Source organism: Pleurodeles waltl, chromosome 1_2 (assembly GCF_031143425.1).
Source record: "Pleurodeles waltl isolate 20211129_DDA chromosome 1_2, aPleWal1.hap1.20221129, whole genome shotgun sequence".
Classification (NCBI taxonomy): Eukaryota; Metazoa; Chordata; class Amphibia; order Caudata; family Salamandridae; genus Pleurodeles; species Pleurodeles waltl.
The window spans coordinates 511,575,492-511,594,578 of record NC_090437.1 but is presented as its reverse complement, the minus strand read 5'-3'; the positions used below and the strand labels follow the sequence as shown (position 1 = coordinate 511,594,578).

The following is a 19,087-nucleotide window of genomic DNA, read 5'->3' as shown; positions in this document are numbered from 1 at the left end:
GGGTGACGTTTATTTTGTGCGCCTCTTCGTTGGTTGACAGGAATCCGATTCTAGGGTTCAGGGGTGCCACCTAAATACTGAATTTAGGGGCCTTACAGGGGGTGCCAGGTGGTAGCCAATGGGATACTCACCTTTAGGGTGACTACACCCTTCCTATGACCACTTCCTTTGGGAAGTGGACATAGCCCTAACCCTAGTGGCCGAATTCCTTCCATGCAAGATGGATGAATTTAAAAAGTAGTATCCACAACAGCTCGTCCACCCAAGGGGTGGGAATAGCATGAAGTGGGCACACCTCCTAATTTACTTAATTTCCTCCCCAGCGCTGCAGACAAAAATGGGGTCAGGAACAGGGGGTCGGCCTTCTCCACCATTTGGAGAGGCCTAGGTCGCATTTCAAAGGCGGCAAGGCCTTTGAAGCTCCCCACCCTGGAATGTCCATCCTGCCTGGGAGAGGAAGTCACATCTCTGCCCAGACAAGGCCTTTGTTCTGAGCCCTCGAGAGCACTGGCTCTCACCTCAGGAGGCCAGAACTCTGTCTTAAGGTGGCTGTACTGGTTTTGACACTAGGAGTTGGTAGGTTTGCAGGAGGCACCTCTGAGATGCACTCTGAGTGCATGTATTAATATATCCATCACTGGATTCAGTGAGGTGTTATTAGTACGAGATGTTTGATACTAAACACCCCTGTTGTCAGTGAAGGCATCATGTAGATGGGGAACTCGTAATGACCAGTGTCCAGCAAATGTACTAAAAATGACTTCACTGTTCACTTACTATGTCTGAGAATCAACAAAGAGATAGCAGGGGCATATCTGCTCATGCAGGTATACCCTCACATGCAATACAATGCACCCTTCTTTTAGGGCTGGAAGGCCTGCCAGAGGGGTGACTTACATATATTACATGCAGGGGACAGGGCACACAAGCTGTGTGCCATGTTGTGTTTTCCTTTTAGGTCTGCACCAAGACACGCAGCCTGCGAAAGCAGCTCTGGGTGCACTTAGTGAGAGGGTCCCTGAGGGTTGCACAATCTGTGCTGCAGCCCTCAGGGGTGTTCCTTAAGTGCCATGTTGTGTTTTCCTTTTAGGTCTGCACCAAGACACGCAGCCTGCGAAAGCAGCTCTGGGTGCACTTAGTGAGAGGGTCCCTGAGGGTTGCACAATCTGTGCTGCAGCCCTCAGGGGTGTTCCTTAAGTACCTGTGGTACCATTTACTAGGGACTTAGTGTTAACTAAAGGTTTGCCATTTGGGGAAACAACAGTGTAGTTTTAGGGAAAGGGATCTGGCACTAGGGACCTGTTTAGCAGAGACCCAGTGCCCCTTCGGTCGAAATTGCACCGTAAACCAGGCAAAAAATGTGTCGGGAAGGGGGAGAGTGACCATGTTAAAATAGGCACTTTCCTTCACTTCTTTTCCTGCTTAGTCTCTGCTACTCAGAATTCGTTCCTAAAGGATTTGGCATTGTGCAAGGTGGGATACAGCATTGCATACCTGTTTGCCCTGATTGCCTGTGTGTGTAATTCCCTCAGCTACTAGTTAGAGGGAGCCTGAAAAGTTTATCAGCCAGGATGTTCTTAGAACCATAATTATCTTGATGTGACAATGTGTGCCTCTCTCAGACAGATCATGGTCTCCTACCGTAGTATTTCAGTCAGAGAACCGTGAGAAAATATGCTTGTTAATGGCGATGTGATGAGTCCAGAATCTCAGAAGAGTTCTTATGGTCCTGTATAAGGCAATATGTGTAAAATAACATTATGTTTGAGGAATATGTTATAGCATATTTTATATATGGATAAATGTACATGTACTACATTATTGTAGTCCATGAAAATAAGCAACAACAATAGGGTTGTATGCATAATGACATAAAAGCAATTGGCAAAGCATTCATCAGTTGGGGGCCAACAGTCCCTGGTGACTGGACTTTACACCGATGTGTAAAGACAATACTCCTGCTATCATGCCAAAGGCTTTGTTTTAAAGTACATTATATCAGTTTTAACCATGTGTATCGACCATGAGACTAGTTTCCTCACTTTATATCTGTTTTCACCAGAACTGAGCACTGTCATATTATGTTTTGTACAAATCTAATGAATGTAATGCATTTATGGGTATCAAACATAATTAAATTTACTTCTGTGGTTGTACCATAACTTTAGGGCAAAGACATAGGCCCTGATTCTTACCTTGGCGGGCGGCGGAGGCCGCCCGCCAAAGTACCCCCGCCAGAACACCGCACCGCGGTCGTCAGACCGCTGCGGTGATTCTGGGATTTCCACTGGGCTGGCGGGCGACCGCCAAAAGGCCGCCTGCCAGCCCAGTGGAAATCAACCTTCCCACGAGGACGCCGGCTCTGAATGGAGCCGGCGGAGTGGGAAGGTGCGACAGGTGCTGTTGCACCCGTCGCGTATTTCAGTGTCTGCAAAGCAGACACTGAAATACAAAGTGGGGCCCTCTTACGGGGGCCCCTGCAGTGCCCATGCCATTGGCATGGGCACTGCAGGGGCCCCCAGGGGCCCCACGACACCCCATAACAGAGCCAGGAACAGGATGGCGGTATGGGGTGTCAGAATCCCCATGGCGGCGCAGCGAGCTGCGCCGCCATGGAGGATTCTTATGGGCAGCGGAAAACCGGAAAACCGGCGGGAGACCGCCGGTTTTCCTCTTCTGACCGCGGCCAAAGCGCCGCGGTCAGAATGCCCTGCGGGGCACCGCCAGCCTGTTGGCGGTGCTCCCGCCAACCCTGGCCCGCCGGGGTCAGAATGACCCCCATAATGTTACAAAATATAACAATAAATAGGCCACAGATTTATTATCAATGTACACATATATAGGTATTTATTGGTTTACTATACTTAACTCCATATCTGTACCGTGATGATATGAGTCAATAGATTTAGATATGGGACAATGGAGAATTGGGCATTTGATCAATCAAAAAAAGTATGATAGATAGATAGATAGATAGATAGATAGATAGATAGATAGATAGATAGATAGATAGATAGATAGATAGATAGATAAAATCAAGGACATGGGTGTTGAGTCAAGAATAGTGAATCTATACTTACCTCGGCAATATTACAGTAGTCAGTAAGTTTGTAGCGCAAAATTTATTTCCACGATATTGTGACATAAAACCACTATTACAGCATGTTTTTGCAAAGTGAATTATGTATTACTTTCTACAAGTATTAAACTCATGTATGATAGAAATCATACTGTTAGTTTAAACAACAATAGTATGAAGGAGATTGGGCATCCTCTAATTGTGACCTCTTTGGGCCCCTTTTCCCTAACCAACCTCTCTGCTGCCTGTAAAAATAGATAAGAAACAGAACATTCTTTGCTGTCTAAGAAATGATTCACTGAGTTACCCTTGGTGAATAATGGAAGATGGTCCATCCAGAATTCACTCGTCTTGTATGGGGACCAAGCCAAGAGGTCATACTCTAGCATTCAGTAATAGGGCTTTGTCTCAGCCCACTAGCGGACATCAAGTCCTTCAACCGAACCTGCTGAGTTTACGTCAGCACACATATTTGAAAACCTGACGGTCCTAAACACCTTAGAACTAAACTACTGTGTCTGAGTCATTAAACAATGGATGCTGAGAAGCCACATGAAACATTTCTTCCAAAGCAGAGATATGAATTCATATCATAAATCCTGGTGAGTATCAAGGTGAGAAAATTGAGATAATGGTAGCAAGAATAGAATTTCAGGACAGATCTGTCGAAGGAAAAGTGTATGTAGCAGAATCTGGACCCCCAATATTAGGTTGGCAGCATCAGTAGGACCTTTTTATTGTCATCTACCCTAGAACCCCTAACCAGATTATGGTGGTGGAAGAAATGACTGTTGAAGAGATCATTGATGGAGCAAAAGCGGTGTTCTCTGAGAACCTTGGAGAATTGAAAGGCTATGTACACAAATTTTTTAAAGAAAGATGCAGTGCCTGTGCGACATACGTTAAGGAAAGTACCGGTGATAGTAAGAGGAGAAGTGAAGAAGATGATTGATGACCGGATTTCCAAGAGGAAGTGGAGAGTTCGGAATGGGTTTCTCCAGTTGTTATTACAAAAAAATCGGATAGCAGTTTGAGATTTGTCAACCTTAATATAGTAAATGATAATTTCCCATTACCAAATATCAATGAAATGGTGTTGTTACTCAAAGAGGGGCGTTTTGTTCAGCAAACTGGATCTTAAGAGTGCATATCATCAGATTAAACTTCACCAAGAGTCAAAGAAGCTCACAGCTTTCATAATTTTGGAGGGTATATTTCAGTTTAACAGGATGCCCTTTTGGGTTAGCGTCAGCTGCGAAGGTTTTCCAAAGAATGATGGCTAATATGTTCAAAGATATGAGCAATGTTATGTTTTTCCAGAATGACACCTTGGTGTTCGGAAAGGCAATGGAGAGTCATAATGTTGTGTTGAAACAAGTCCTAGACAAACTCATTGGGGCAGGTTTAACTCTTAGGAAACAAAAGTGTACATTTCTGGTTGAAGAAATCGAGTATCTAGGGTACTCTCTTTCAAAGGAGGGGGTGAAACCAAAGAAAGACTTGTTAAATGCTAAGGATGCCCCTTCACAGAGTAACTTGGACCAACTAAGGTCATGTATGGGTCTTGTAGAATACTACTCAAAATTCATCCAAAATTTTGCAGGCAAGACAGAAAGCTTAAGGAGGCTGTTAAAAAAGAAATGAATGAATTGTGTAATGCTAAAGTTTTAGCCTCATTTGATGTAAGACTCAAGACAATCATTACAGTGGATGCTAGTGCAGTAGGTGTAGGAGCAGTTTTGTCCCAAGCTCATATGGGTGGAGAGAGAACAGTGGTGTTTGTGTCAATAACTCTCAACCTAGTGAAAGGAATTATTTGGTTATTGAAAGAGAAGCTTTAGCTGCAGCATGGGCATTAGGATATTTTTGCACTTACATTTGGGGTGTGTCCATTGTATTATGCACCGATCATAAGCCTTTAGTCCAAGTATTGGCACCAGGTGGTGCAGAAAAGGGTTCAGCAAGATTAGCAAGATTGGACTCTTGTCTGCAGGAATATATGTACACTCTGGAATATATTCCGGGGTGGCATAATATTCAAGCAGACTGTTTGTCACGCATGCCTGTAGAGTGGCAAGAGTTGGGTAAAGTGAACCTGGAAAAGTGGGAGAGAGAAGGTGCAGTGGCAAGTGCGAAGATGTTTGAGTGTGTACGATGTGCTGTGTCCAGAGAGGAGTGGCATCTTGGTATGAAGGATGATGTTACTTTAATGGAGGTGGCGTCTTTAGTTAAGTGTGGGGGCAAAAGAGAGAGTTTTGTGAGCGCACCTACACAGCCATGTTTAAAAGTACTGGAAAATTTTCGGTTGTGCCGTATGAAGTATTGATGAGGGGAGATACATATATTCCCCCAGCAAGTTTATGAATTACATTGTTTAGATTAACACATGAGGGATATTTAGGACACACGTTGACAAAAAGAAGATTAAAGGAGAATTTTTGGTGGCCAGGAATGGTTGGTGATGTGGAGGAATGGGTGGAGAAATGTAGTGAATGCGGAGATGGTGAGAAAAGATTAAAAGTAGGCAATCAAGGTTGTAGTGGTGTCATTGAAGATTCTGGGAAAGTATGGCATAGTGTGTGCATGGATTTTATTGGTCCGTTAGGGAATTTGAGTGGTGAATTGAGATTTGCTTTAGTGATGGTAGATGTTCACTCAAAATGGCTGATTGTGAAGTTTATTAAGGAGATTACCACCAGATCTACTATAAGGGTCATGGAAGAGATTTTTAAAGAAGAAGGGTATCCTAATAGAATTATAACGGACAATGGGACACAGTTAGTGTCTGAATAGATGAAAAATTATTTGGTCAAAACAGGTGTCAAACACTCTTGCACCAGTTTGTACAGGCCAATGGTATGGTTGAAAGGGCCAACAGGTTGGTAAAGTGTGCAATTCAAATGGCAGCAGCTGTTGGTAGTAACGTTAAGTCTACAGCTGCGGCTCTTGTTTGGGCATACTGTACGACCAGGAATGGGGTAACAGGACTGGTGCCATTTGAGCTAATGAGAGGAAGGAATGCAGGGACAAAAAGTTTCCCAGCATGGATGAGAAATTTGTTGGATATTGAACCGGATATATATAAAGAAGGTCAGGGCAGTGGTATCTTGGATGGGAATGCAAATAAGTGTATGAAAATTCAGAAAGGAGACTTGATTAAGATCAAGACGGGCAAGTGGTCAGGGAATTGGCAAAAGGTTCGGGGTCCTTTCAAAGTAAAGCAAGTGCATCCTTTTTTGTCATTTTAGAAAATGGTGAAAAATGGAATTTGAGGAGGGTAGCATGGTATGGCAGCGCAAGTTCTGCGAGTGTCAATGATGTAGCAGTTACATGCTAATGGATGACAAAGCATTTCTTCATAGAAACATTGGGGGGGGAATCGAAATTTACATGGAAAGAAAAGTGTGTTTGTGTGTGTGAAAGAAGGGTTGTGTGGGGGCGATCAGGGGAAACAAAACTAATGCATTACATAAAGAACTAGCAATGGAAACAAGGAGGATTCAAATAAGTCATAAAATGCTGGGGTATTTGAAAGATTTGTTGATGTATTTGAAAGTTATAAGGATTTACTAGTGAGTTCTGGTGTCTTATAAGTGAAGTTGGGGGTATTGTAATTCGTTGTCAAGCTTCTTGGGTTACAGAGCTGTAATTACATTATATTGTATTTAACTTTTTTTTATTTGCAAAGAAAGAAGATGTGTTGTATCTTATGTAAAAGAGCATTGTGTTTCTTTAAAGAATGTCATGTATAGAACCTTGTAATGTGGTTCCACAGAGGTGTTCCACACGGAGCCAGTTGAAGTGGCTGGCTGGTGGGGAAGGACTGCGTGGGGCAATCTTGTTCGGAATAATCCTTGCTGTTATCTAACTAAGCTATCGGGAGTATTTATGGGCATAGCAGCACACCCCTAATTTCTCCAGGGGCACCTTGGCCTTCCGTGTCTTGCCCCGTATTTCTTGTAGTGCTGTAAAGACATAGGTGCTGTCCCCACACAGTAGATATCAAAACCGAATTGCCAGAATAGCTCGTTCTCCCTTTTGAGATATTTTCTGTGTTTTTTAACTCATCACCTTTTACATGCCCTTTGGGAGAGGTTGCTGTCAAATGGCAAGTACAATCATGGTTTGTTGAGTGCCACGGCTTTGAACGGTACCTGATAGTAGGATGCTTGTTTTTATGTTTACAAATATCTCATTTTAAGAGCAAGAATCACTAACCTTATTCTTATTATGTAGCTTCTTTACTTTATTCTCACACTCAGGCAATCCATTGGCTAAATATGCACCTGCATTCATGTAAAATGTGGGTCAAGATTACCTCGCGAAGTCTCAGTATGTATAACATTGTTGTACTTGTGTCCTGGCCAATGAGTACTATTTAATGAGTGCCAGCCCCCGGCTGTCTGTCTTTTGGTGGCCCGTAGAAATATTTGGTCAGCCTCCACCTGCCCTTTTCTGATTCTGGAAGCCTCAAAACATTGTAAAAATCTAAGTACAAAAACGGGAGGTAGAACCTAAATATGTGATTGGAAGTATCACTGGGTGCAAGGACAGGAAAAACCCCTACTGCAAGAAAAGCCAGAAATACAAATGCAAGTCCCCCCGGGGTACCTGCACCAAGAAAAAAACTATTGTAGCTATCATGAACAGAGTTTCATCAAAAAAACTAATCGCAATTTCATACTGTAGAAGGCTGGCTTTCTATGTAGTGTGCAAAGCTAGGCACACTGTCCGGGTAGTCCAGAAAACCACACATTGGTTTACATGGGTAAAAACTAGACCACATAATGCTCCAATTTTTATGGTAGCTTGGTCGTGCATTTAGGCCAATCCTGGGGAAGTGCAAAGCCTTTGTAGTACCCACAGCATCAATCTTGCAAAACACACACTTAAAGGAATAACTTGAGACCAATTTATAAAAAATACTTGAGATTTATATATACATTTTAAGACCAAGATCATCGGAATTGGTTAAGTATTTTTCAAGATGTGAAGTTTTGAAGTTTAATAAAAAATATTCTTTTTGTGCGTAATTACGCACCATAGGAATCAATGGAGGATTACATTTAAAAATACGTATAAAATCATACAGTTGGTTTACCAAGTTCTTCTTTTGAAGGTTGGTTGAGGTCGCCTGTGCACAAGTAGAACTGTCAACTGCAGAAGTTCGGGTGGCTCCCGGTTCCGGCAGGAGAAGGCCTATGGAGCTGGTGCAGTGCCTCTGTGAGGGACCACTTGTGAAAGCACTGCACAGGTAAGTTTAACGGTGAATCCTGGGGGTCTCCTTGAAGTGTCGAGGTCGCAAGTGGTGGGGGACCCTTAGTGCACAGTTGGTTCTTTGGTGCAGGATGCAGGGCTGCTGGGTGCAGAGTGCATCGATGAGCCAGGAGCTGTGCACAAGGATGCCCTCAGGAGCAGGAGGTAAGTTGGTTCAAGGGGCGTTTACAGGTCAAGGGGGGGCACTCTAGCGGGAGGTTTGGGTTGTTTCTGAAGTCCTTTGATTGGGGCTTCCTCCTGGTCCTTTTGCAGCCCCAGACGGGCTGTTTTTCTTGGTGCCTGGCGTTGGCTGACCAATACCCAGGGTATTGGCATGGAGTGGCCAGTAGAGGGTGCAGTTTCACTAAACTTGGCACACTGGTAGGGTTTGTCCTTGTGGTCGTCAGGGTGCAGTTTGGTCCAGCTGCAGCATCCGGTTCAGGAGTTAGCGGCTGGTCAGTGAAGTGACCCTCACTGGTTTGCTGGTTCCTTGAAATTTTAGAGGGGTACCTCTACTCTGAAGGGAGTTCTGGCGATTGGCGAAGCCTGGAGGTCCTCTGGGGTTTTTGTAGAGTTGTCCAGCAGCCCCTTAGTGGCGATCGTCGGGTCCTCGGTGCAGCAGACAGGATTTGGCACCTTTTCTTTGATGCAGCAGTACCACAGTTCCCGTGCTTCGGATCCTCTTGTTGCTGGTCTTTTGTCCGTCAAATCTGATTTCCTGGTCTAGGGATGCCCACTAAATACTGTATTTAGTGGGGGTTTTAAGGGGTACCTGGTAGTGACCAATGGGTCATCTACCCTAGGGTGGCTAAGCCCACTAAGTGACCACTTCCGGTGGGCAGAGGTCACACCCCTACAGCTGATTGGCTATTTTCCTTCCATCTAAGATGGAGGAAAATTTAATGAAGTGTCCATCTCGCATGCAACACCTTGGGGGGTTACTTGGGACCACTCCTCCTGTCCTAAGTTTGAATTTCCCACCGTTGCACCCGACAAAGGTGGGGGTTTGCCACAGGGTGTTCCTCTGCTGCTAGCTGCAGGCCTGGAGGTCGAGTTTCGAAGGCGATAGGCCCTTTGAAGCTCGCCGCCAGGACAATGCACATTCCTGAGTGGGGTTGTTAGCACCTCCACCCAGGAAGGGCTTTGTCTGCAACCCAAAGAGTAGAATCTCTCACCCCAAGTTTGTAGACTGGCTGTCTGGAGATGGCAGGCTGGTTGGAACCAGTCAGCAACCATGCCAGAGAAGTTAGCTTTTGGAGAGGCAACTCTAAGGTGGCCCCTGGGTACATTTATTAATAAATCCGATACTGGCAGCAGTTTGGATTTATCATTCAGTTGTTTGATACCAGACAACCCAGGGTTCAGAGTGGCTATTGTGTAGGTGTGACACTCGTATTGACCAGTTTCCAGCACATGTATTAAAATGGCTAATCTGTCCACTCACTGTACCCAGGGTTTGGTAGGGACATAGTGGGGGCATATTGTTCAAGCAGCTTTGCCCTCACATACAGTATGGTGCACCCTGCCTGAGGGCTGGAAGGTCTGTCTGAAAGGTGACTTACCCGTATTGTATGCAGTGTGTAGTTGGCAGGGCACACATGCAGTGTACCATGTCGGGTTTACATTTTAGGTTTGCATCAGGGCACTCAACCTGCAATAGCAGTGCTGGATGTACTGGAATGCATGGCCCTGGAGGGTGGCGCCATCAGGGCTGCTGCCCTCAGGGGCCTACCTTTAGTACCCCATACCCTGGGTACCTTAGTACCATTTACTAGGGACTTATAGTGGGAGCTAAAGGGGTCTCCAGTCGTGCCAGGGCATCACAACAGTTTTAGGGAAAGAGCTCTGTCCCAGGGAACCTGATTAACAGGGTCCCTAGGCACTACAATTTCTAAGCTATATCATATATCAGGCAAAAAGTGGGGGCTAACCATGTCAAAAAGAGGCCTCTCCTCACTTATACAGCTTCTTGTCGCCCCAAATAAACACACATCCGTGATCCTTCCATGGTCTTAGGAACTCCCATGCCTTGATCTTCCCCTCCAGTTACTGTCTGCACTGATTTTCTCTCTCCTTTGCAGTCTTCTCTCCTAGCTTCCCTGTCACAGCCGTTCTTTTTCTTCCATGCCTTCTTTATTATCCATATCTTCCTTCTGCTGGCATCTATCACCCTGTCTTGTCCTATAGTGTCAGCATGTCAGCTGTGCAATAGTTTATAAGTTGCTTGGAGACAGGTCATTTTCTCCTGGGTCTATTTGTCAAAACTGTAAATGTAAGATGTGATGTTAAAACTCCACTAAACAGAATTTTCAGGAACTCAGAAGCAAGGTAAGTGACTTTTACCTGTGTTGAAATGAAGATTTTTGGTTTTAGTTAGGTCAGTAAAATACTGCAAGATGCTCTAAAAGAAGGAAATCATGTTGAAGAACAGTATACCCGTGTTGCTCATTTTCACTTTTAATAAAAAATGTCTGGTGAAAATACACACATAAATAAAACTATCTCTGTTCCTCATTTACATGTGGCAGGTGTATTTGGAGCTGGAAAGAGTTACTTGTTGGCAGTGGTCGTGTTATTCTTGGTCCAGCTATTTGAAAAGAGTGAAGCAGAGGATGGTCCAAGAAAAACCCCATGGAAACTGCTAATCTCTTCCTCAACTAATGTTGCTGTTGACAGAGTTCTGCTTGGGTAAGACTGGAGAAAGTTAACTTATGTTTGACAGTGTTAGAGATACATAAAACAGGTCGTGGTCGTTCCTGGCTCCATTTTACAAATTCAAAGGAGGTTTCAGAAAGAGCAGTTGAAAAAAACATGTGTTAAACTCACAAGATTTGAAACATGTCACTAATAGAATGAAAATGAGTAACAATTGTTGTTTCAGTTGCCATTCACTAAAGGTTTTTACTATGGATAGGGACATTAATGTTGATTCCATGCTTACTATCTCTACTAACTTTAGCTCCACTATCTCTCCATTCTCCACTCCCTCGATCTTCTTATCATCCACATATATATCATTGAATGAAACTAGACAAAACAAAATCGCATACAAACTGACTCCCTAGACTTAAGCACTCATCAACATGACCCACGTAACAGATGTGATTATTCACCTCATAATACTTGCAGACACTTACTGCTGATCAGAGCACTAATCTTACATCCACTCTCCATAATCAACTACTTGACATAAAAAGTAAACTAGATTACTTACATGAGATGACACAAACTCTGCAAACCAAATCCTCAATTTCTTTTCCGCAAGCACTCTCCTCATAGAGACTGCCCTCCTAGCACCTGTCCTCAATTATACATCACTCAACACACTTATGAACAGCTTAACACCCAAACCAGCTGCAGTGCATCAGATCATTCCTTCCTGCAGATTGTCTATAACCCACCTGAATGCTTGGTAATCACATATTAGGCAGGACATCCTATTAACAGAATCCCAAGAGCCAGGCATCCTAAACACAATCAAAAATCAATCTGCCCAAGCCAGCTCAGATGAAAACCCTTCTGTTAACCCAGTAACCCTTATTATTCAAGGCACATCAAAGCTGCCCTCCTGAGCAAGCGATCCATGACATCATCCACTCCTGCATTCAACCAGATTTTGATGTTGGTGCTACTGCAATCACAGAAACCTGGGAATTATGTATTTAACTCAAGGATATACTATCCTCCATCTCAACAGAACAGAAAAAACTCTGAGGGTGTTGCCTTTATCCATAATAAGTTCCATTAATGCATATTAATGCAATAGGCGCCTTCTGGTTCCATAGCCTCATTGTGGAGGTTGAAAAGTGAAACATAATAGCTAAAGCACAGAGGCTGAATATGTTATACTCTCCACCTGGAAGCAAAAGAGTTTAATTGATGGCTTCCATGAATATATCACTGATCAACTCATCTTCTGTTATGATCAGATTTTCTTTACATGGAAAGAGGCAAAGGGACCTACAAATCTCTCCGCAAATCCTTCTTATGGAACAATAACCTATCATAATATTTAATCTTTCCTTCCCACTAAAAAGACTCTACCTTTGACCTGAGTTTCATAAAGGAACATTATTGATTGGCTAGAGCACATCTTTATTCCATTCAAAATGTTTACCTTAACATACCCTCCTCATTCTAAATTGGAGGCAGAAATTTAATGGCAGGAATATCCATAATGAATACTTCGATAATCATATTTTAGATTCTATGCACGCAAAATTGCATTAATTGCACTTTGAGCAGTGGCTGGTAGGCCACATTCACATGAAGAAACATATCCTAATATATTACTTGAAAAGGAGGAATGCAATACAGTTTTGCCACCCTATCCTTTAGGTTGGATGGATCATTGTGCTATATGCTTTGCAGTTCTCATCTATAAAATTCCCATTTTCTAGATCTGTCCATCACAAGAAACTTGAAAATCATTTGCATGGTCTTTTTTGGCACTGGGCATCCTTATTTATATGTGAGTTCACCTGTTAATGGAACTGATTGACTCACATCTCATATTGGCATGTGATACCTGTCTCCATGGCTCTGGATAAAATTGTCCTAATTTATTGATGCAATTTAAGTCCTCAGAAAAAAGTGTGGGTTTATTTGGTACACATTTGGTCAAATTTCAATTGCCATACTGCCAGACCAAAGTATAAATGGTGATCCCAGTGCAAACTGCCAAAACCTCACAATTACAGAGCTCTATGTCAGCAAGAAAAGAAATCCTTCATACGAAATATATCCTAGAAATAATTTAATCAAAAATAACTTTTTAAAATCCTTCACCGTTTCCATTGTTTAGAAACCCTTAATTGTCAAACACCTCTTTATTGTGATTTGCGTGATAAACTTTCTTTCATCACCGCCGGATTTATACCATCATTTTGAATTCTGGCAGTCCACATAAAACTACTACAACTGATAGGTGAACTCATGTCAAACTGGATTATTTTGTATTGCTTCCCATGAAAGAATTCCAGCTATTGGTGGTTAAATTTAGAAAATGTGTGAGATCATCCCTTGATGTTTGCTGCCTGCTTGTTTGAGCTTGTTGGTAATTCCTGGTCCCAATTTCTGCCATAATATTATCCCTTGTTAACTTCCCTGTCCACATACTTGCACAGTGCCTTCTGATTTCAAGAAAGCCCCATTGCTTCCATTGCTAAAAAAGGGTTTGATGCCTCCTACTCGTCCGGCTCTAGACCTATTTGGAACTTGCACTCTCCAGCTAAATTCCTGGAAAAGGGTGATATGAACAGTCACATTTTGAAAACACAACACCCTTTGATAATGGGCATTTGTGATAATCTTGGTTTATCTTTAACTACCCACAGACAACTGCCTGATCCTCCTTGGTCCGTGTGCCACTTTTAATGCAGTGGACAATTTACTCATGATCAGGCGATTTACTGATATTGATATCCAGTGCATGATATTGTCAGTCAGTCAAACACAATAATACATTAAAAATACAATACAAAGAATTTAAATAAAGCAAGATATAAAATGCAATATAACACAATAAAATCTATATATTCGAAACCATTGTTGTGTATTAAAAAGCTAGCTCCACTTCAATTGATTAATTAATCCTAATTTGACTTTAAAAGATTGTCAACAGAAACTAACAATTGCCATATGGCACACGTCCCATCTAAAAACCTCATTTCAACTAATAATTTAAGTGCTTGTTCCCTATCCCTGAGACTATATTTTAAAAAAATAGTCTTTAACAAAATCTTCAGCTAGGGTAAAAACCACAAATAATCTACAAGGACGTGCATAGAATTCCCCTTTACGCTAAGGACACACTGACAAATGTTCCCTTCATTTAGCAGGATGTCATGATTCCCTGACATTAAAACTAGGTTTACCCGCACCTAAATCTCAAAAGACTTTGACGAATCTTAATATTCAGAAGTCTCTCCAGATGTTGAAAGGTCTTGCCGTTCATCCATGAACTTAATTAGTGGGAGACTGATTGTTTCTTACCCAAGTAAATGAGATCCTCATCCCTTGAAACCTGCCTTCATGTACTTTTCAACTCCACCTTACGCCCATTAGATCGATGCCCTCTACAACATTTATTTTTAATTTCCTGGCAAATGTTTGGATCCTTCCTCTACCTCCCCACGCCCAGGATAGCTCGCTTTGCAATATCTCCTTTTTATATAACAGGGAGATTTTCTGTGTTTCCAGGCTATCTATTCGTATCCAAAATGGTATTATCTTGCATGTGCTAAGTGCGTCCTCCCCAGTAAACCTGTTCCCACGCTAACTACCTGCAACATGAAGGAGGATGGGCGAGAGAGTAACCTTTGTAGGCACCGTCCTTCTTTAAGGTCCCAACTCTTTTTAACCCCTATCTCGACCATCTCAGCCCCATACATGAACTGTGACCTTATTGTAGCCTGATAGGCCATCAGCACTGGCCGGAGGGAGGGTCTCCCATAGTGATTACCAGATTTCTTAAGTCCCCCCCCCTACCGACAAGAGTGCCTTGACTTTATTACCCAACTCATACTTTTCCTATGTTTCCCTATTTGACACACTTTAGTCTTTTCCATATTTATTTTAATTTTTTTCTTCTTGCAATAGCTCCCAAATATATCTAATTTTCTTTGAAGCACAACTCCTTTCAAATCACAGATCACTAAGTCGCCCGCATACAAGAGACAGCTAATATGTGTATTATTCATTTTTGGGCTGAACATATTTGGTTGACTTAGGGCCTTAGGGAGATCAGCCAGAAACAAAGAGAACAATGTTAGCCCCAATACTCACCCTTGCCTCAGGCCATTTTTTATATTAATTTTCCTAGAGAGGGAACTTCCACTGTCCAATTCTGCTTGGGCCCAATTATCCCAGTGGAGTTCTTGCAGCATTAAAAGCAAATCTTTAGGGATCCCATATTGCTTTATTGCCTCCCACAACAATCCGCGATCAACAGAGTCAAATGCGGACCAAAAATCAACAAAGCAACAGTAAAATACTCCGCCCTGCTCTATAGATTTCTTTGCAATGGCCCACAAAATAAAGCAGTGGTCAATCGTCGAGTGGATCTTCTTAAAACCACCCTGCCCCTGGGGTTTAATGGAATTTGCTTCTGCCCACCCCTTTACCATCCCCAAAAGGATTTTAGAGAAAACCTTGCCACTTGCATCCAAAAGGTGGATTTGCCAGTAATTTTGTGGGAAGGCATGCTCGCCTTTTTTGTGTATTGGCTCCCTTCTAGCTGTCCGGAAATCTTCCAGTCAAAATTATTTCCTGAAAAAAGGATATAAAACAAACTGGACCACGTGCAGTATTAGTTTTTATTACCACCGCTGGTACATTATCAGGGCCAGCAGCCCTTGTGTGCTTTAACATCTCAATTATTTTCTTGATTGTTTACTCAGAGAACCTCTCTTTTGTCTCCTGCTTAGCAAGGAATCTAGTTGGGCTTTATACGGCAATGACACCATTATTATAGGTCTTTTCTAAAAAATGTTTCCGCACATCCTCACCCACATGACCCTGACTGTCCCTGGAAATTGCATGACCCACTCTTTACCATCCTCCAAAATTTCCTAACATTTTTGGTCTCTATGGTCTCCATCATGGCTTTCCAGCATTTTGAGTTTAATTCCCGTTTCTTCCTAGTAACCAAGTTTTTAAATTCTCTCTTTTAGCTAAGAAGGCGCAACTCCCCAATTTTATCTCTTGAGAACCTTAGCTGTCTTTCCAACTTCCAAATATTGCTTTTTAATATTGTACATTCTTTATCAAACCAATTATTTGTGGCATGCCTCACAGATTTATTTTTATTTTGCAAAGTGTTGCAGGCCGTAACTTCTATTTTAAGTCACGCAACAACCTTTTTTATTATTTCATCATACTAGGCTAGAGGATCTAAAGATACCGTCCCAAAATTGAATCCTCTATAATTGTACTGGAGAGGCTTCAATAAGTTTAAACGCTTCTACAAGAGCCTCGTTCTTAAACGTATTGAACTTTTAAAGATAGGTCCCTCATATGCCTAAGTGCAATATCCACTTCAAGGCTTGTGCTTAAGGGGTTATAATCACTCCCCTCCAGCGGAAGAACTTCAAATTTCTCAATGAATTCAAAGGCCCATAACAGTATGAACACATAATCAATTGGATAGTTCTGATTACCCTGCTTAAACGTTTTCCTAGCAGGGATATCTGGGGGCATTCGATCATTTAGGCTCACCAAACCATTTAATAAGAGGAAATCTAACAAAGCAATATCTTTCCCTGATGCCACATTTGATGTCATACAAACATGTTGTATATTAAAAGCAGCTAAACAATCCTCATATTTTTCATCCACAATCTCAGAGAGCAGTTTGTGATTATAATCTCTCATCAAAATGATCGGGTTGTGGGGGTATAGAACGCCTAATGAGCCACACCTTCTTTAAACAGTTCAATATTTCCCTTGTAATCAGAAATACTACGTGCATTCATATATATTTAAAACAATAATACATTGTTTCCCCCTTCATACATTCACTAATTGTATACCACAGGCTAATATCCAGTTTCACTATGTTTTAACCTCCCATACACTTGAGGCGATTTTAGTAGACACCAATGTTAACAATTCCCCCGAAGGCTGACTGGAGGCATTTTCTAATGCCTTCAGATAGACACCCAAAAAGCCATCTATCTGTGGGGGCTCTCTGCACAGCTATAACTCCTGGAAACATAGAATAAAATCTTATTTTATAATTTCTCTAAACACCTACAACCTCATTATATTGATTAATCCATGGATGTTCCAGGAGAGCAAATTGATGCTATGCAGAGAAACCCGCCCCTAATCCACATTGCTTAAATTTGCCCATTTACCCACAGCCTCCTCTCTATGCAGGCACTCATACCTGTTCTGATCAAAGGGAATGCCCCAATTCCTGTATCCTTCCTCTTGAGGCAACATAACTTGAATCCTGACCACACTACTTTCCTTAACATGTCTATAGGTGACAAAATCCTCCTGCAGGCTCTATTTATCTTGATTTACCTCTGGTCCACCATGACTATTCAGAAAGCCCAGGTTTTGGGTTATGGACTGTTTCACAGCTATTTCCCCAGATATTTTCATACCCTGGAGCTGTAGCTCACTTTCCGCTTTGAGAAGGTGTCTCTCACCAGTCCTGAATACAACAAGATTTTTGTGAGTCTCTTGCCATCTCTGTTTTGCAGGAAGCCCACTTGTTTCAGGGCAGTTGTTGAGACTGAGTATAGACTGGGGCAAAAGGACAATATTGCAAGTAGCCGAGACCTATTTAAGGGGTTTAACTTCTTTACTCTTTTCCCTCGTCGAGTTCCTGGGACTGGCTCTAGATAGACCCCTATAGAATTTACCTTTTTTCCTGTGCCTTTTGGTCTGGGGGTGGGGGAAACACCAACTCTCGAGATCTTGGCACAACTTTGTTCCAATGCAGGGACAAAGCTAACCTCATGGGTGCGTGCCCTTCTATCCCTCTTAGGTTCCTCCCTTATTTTACCCTCCTTACTGGTTACTTCCTTCAAACCTCTCTGACCCTCTTCATTCATTTCATGCCCCTCCTGACTTCTACCAGTCAAACCTGCTTGCAGGGACTGGGGGAGGGGAGGGGTGATGGGGCACTTTTCCTTTTGCTATGTTCATTTTTCTTGAAGTTGACCTAGCGCTGGGTATATACTATTCCTTTGGCCAGGGTACTGCCCATACCTTTTACTATTTTCTGGGCTACCCACTGTGGGTGAAGACTGTCGCCTAGCACCTTGGGCTTCCTTTTTCCCACCTCTAGCGATCCTCCCTGCACTCCTTTTTTTGTGCATTTATTCCTCCTTTGGGGCCGCAAGCCGGAGTAATTGGCAATGCCATAACGACTGCCCCTTCTTTTTATTAGCACCAGGTATTAAGATATATATACTGAGGGCTGCCCCTCTACAGTTGGGACTTCATCCGTGGATTTAGCAGACTCACACGCCTCACACCCTGACCTGCTAGGTCATCCCTCAACTCAACAGGTCTCACCAGCTTGGGCAATCAACCATTTATCTGTTTTGACTCCAGGTCAGTGTACTGCAAATATGCCTTATGTGACTTCAGCGTGTCTGAACTCAAAACCACTGCCTCAGAAATGCTCTGCAAGGTTTTTTACATTTAAACCTTGACATCCAACATTGATGACGAGGAGCATTAACCAACAGCAAAGTCAGATGATATAGTGGGAGCGAGTTCTTCATTCCTTTATGGGACTTAGTGGAGACTCCCCCAGCTCACAATCAAGGCTGAGGCCTATGACTTTCCTGGCTTTTAGAAGCGCTCCACTAATAACAGATTTTCCAGTATTTCTTGACTCCACAGCCCTGGGAATTCTTCTTGGAAGCTTGTGTGGCCAGTCCCCCTCAATTGCAAACAAGGCGACAAGGATAATCTTGGCTCTGGCTGAGCTATACCTTCCTCCATGAGGGACTGGGACTTAGGTAGCTCTGTCCTGTTCATATCTAACAATGAAGGTGAAGGGCTCCGTGGGTCAAATGTTATATTTTTCATTCCTTTTTTAGATGGCACACCTCTAAAATGCTTTCCCACAAACTCCTTAATTGATTTCACCAGTGGAGAAGCCCCTTGGGGCCTGGCACTGTCCTCCTCCATTATATGCCCCAGCCATCCAATGCACTTGCTTATTCACCATTACTCTTCATTGCTGCACTGAGGGAGTTTGACTGGGCACTCACTTTTCTCTGCTTT

General features: G+C 42.8%; 1 protein-coding gene across 1 annotated transcript in view; it reads left to right on the top strand.

Moving 5' to 3' along the window:
- The window catches only part of ZGRF1 (zinc finger GRF-type containing 1), a 554,924-nt gene that overhangs the window by 345,515 nt on the left and 190,322 nt on the right, over positions 1 to 19,087 (top strand). Inside the window, exon 19 of the mRNA XM_069241594.1 lies at positions 10,864 to 11,023. Coding sequence (XP_069097695.1) covers positions 10,864 to 11,023 — 160 coding nt within the window. The remainder of the gene's footprint in view (positions 1 to 10,863; positions 11,024 to 19,087) is intronic.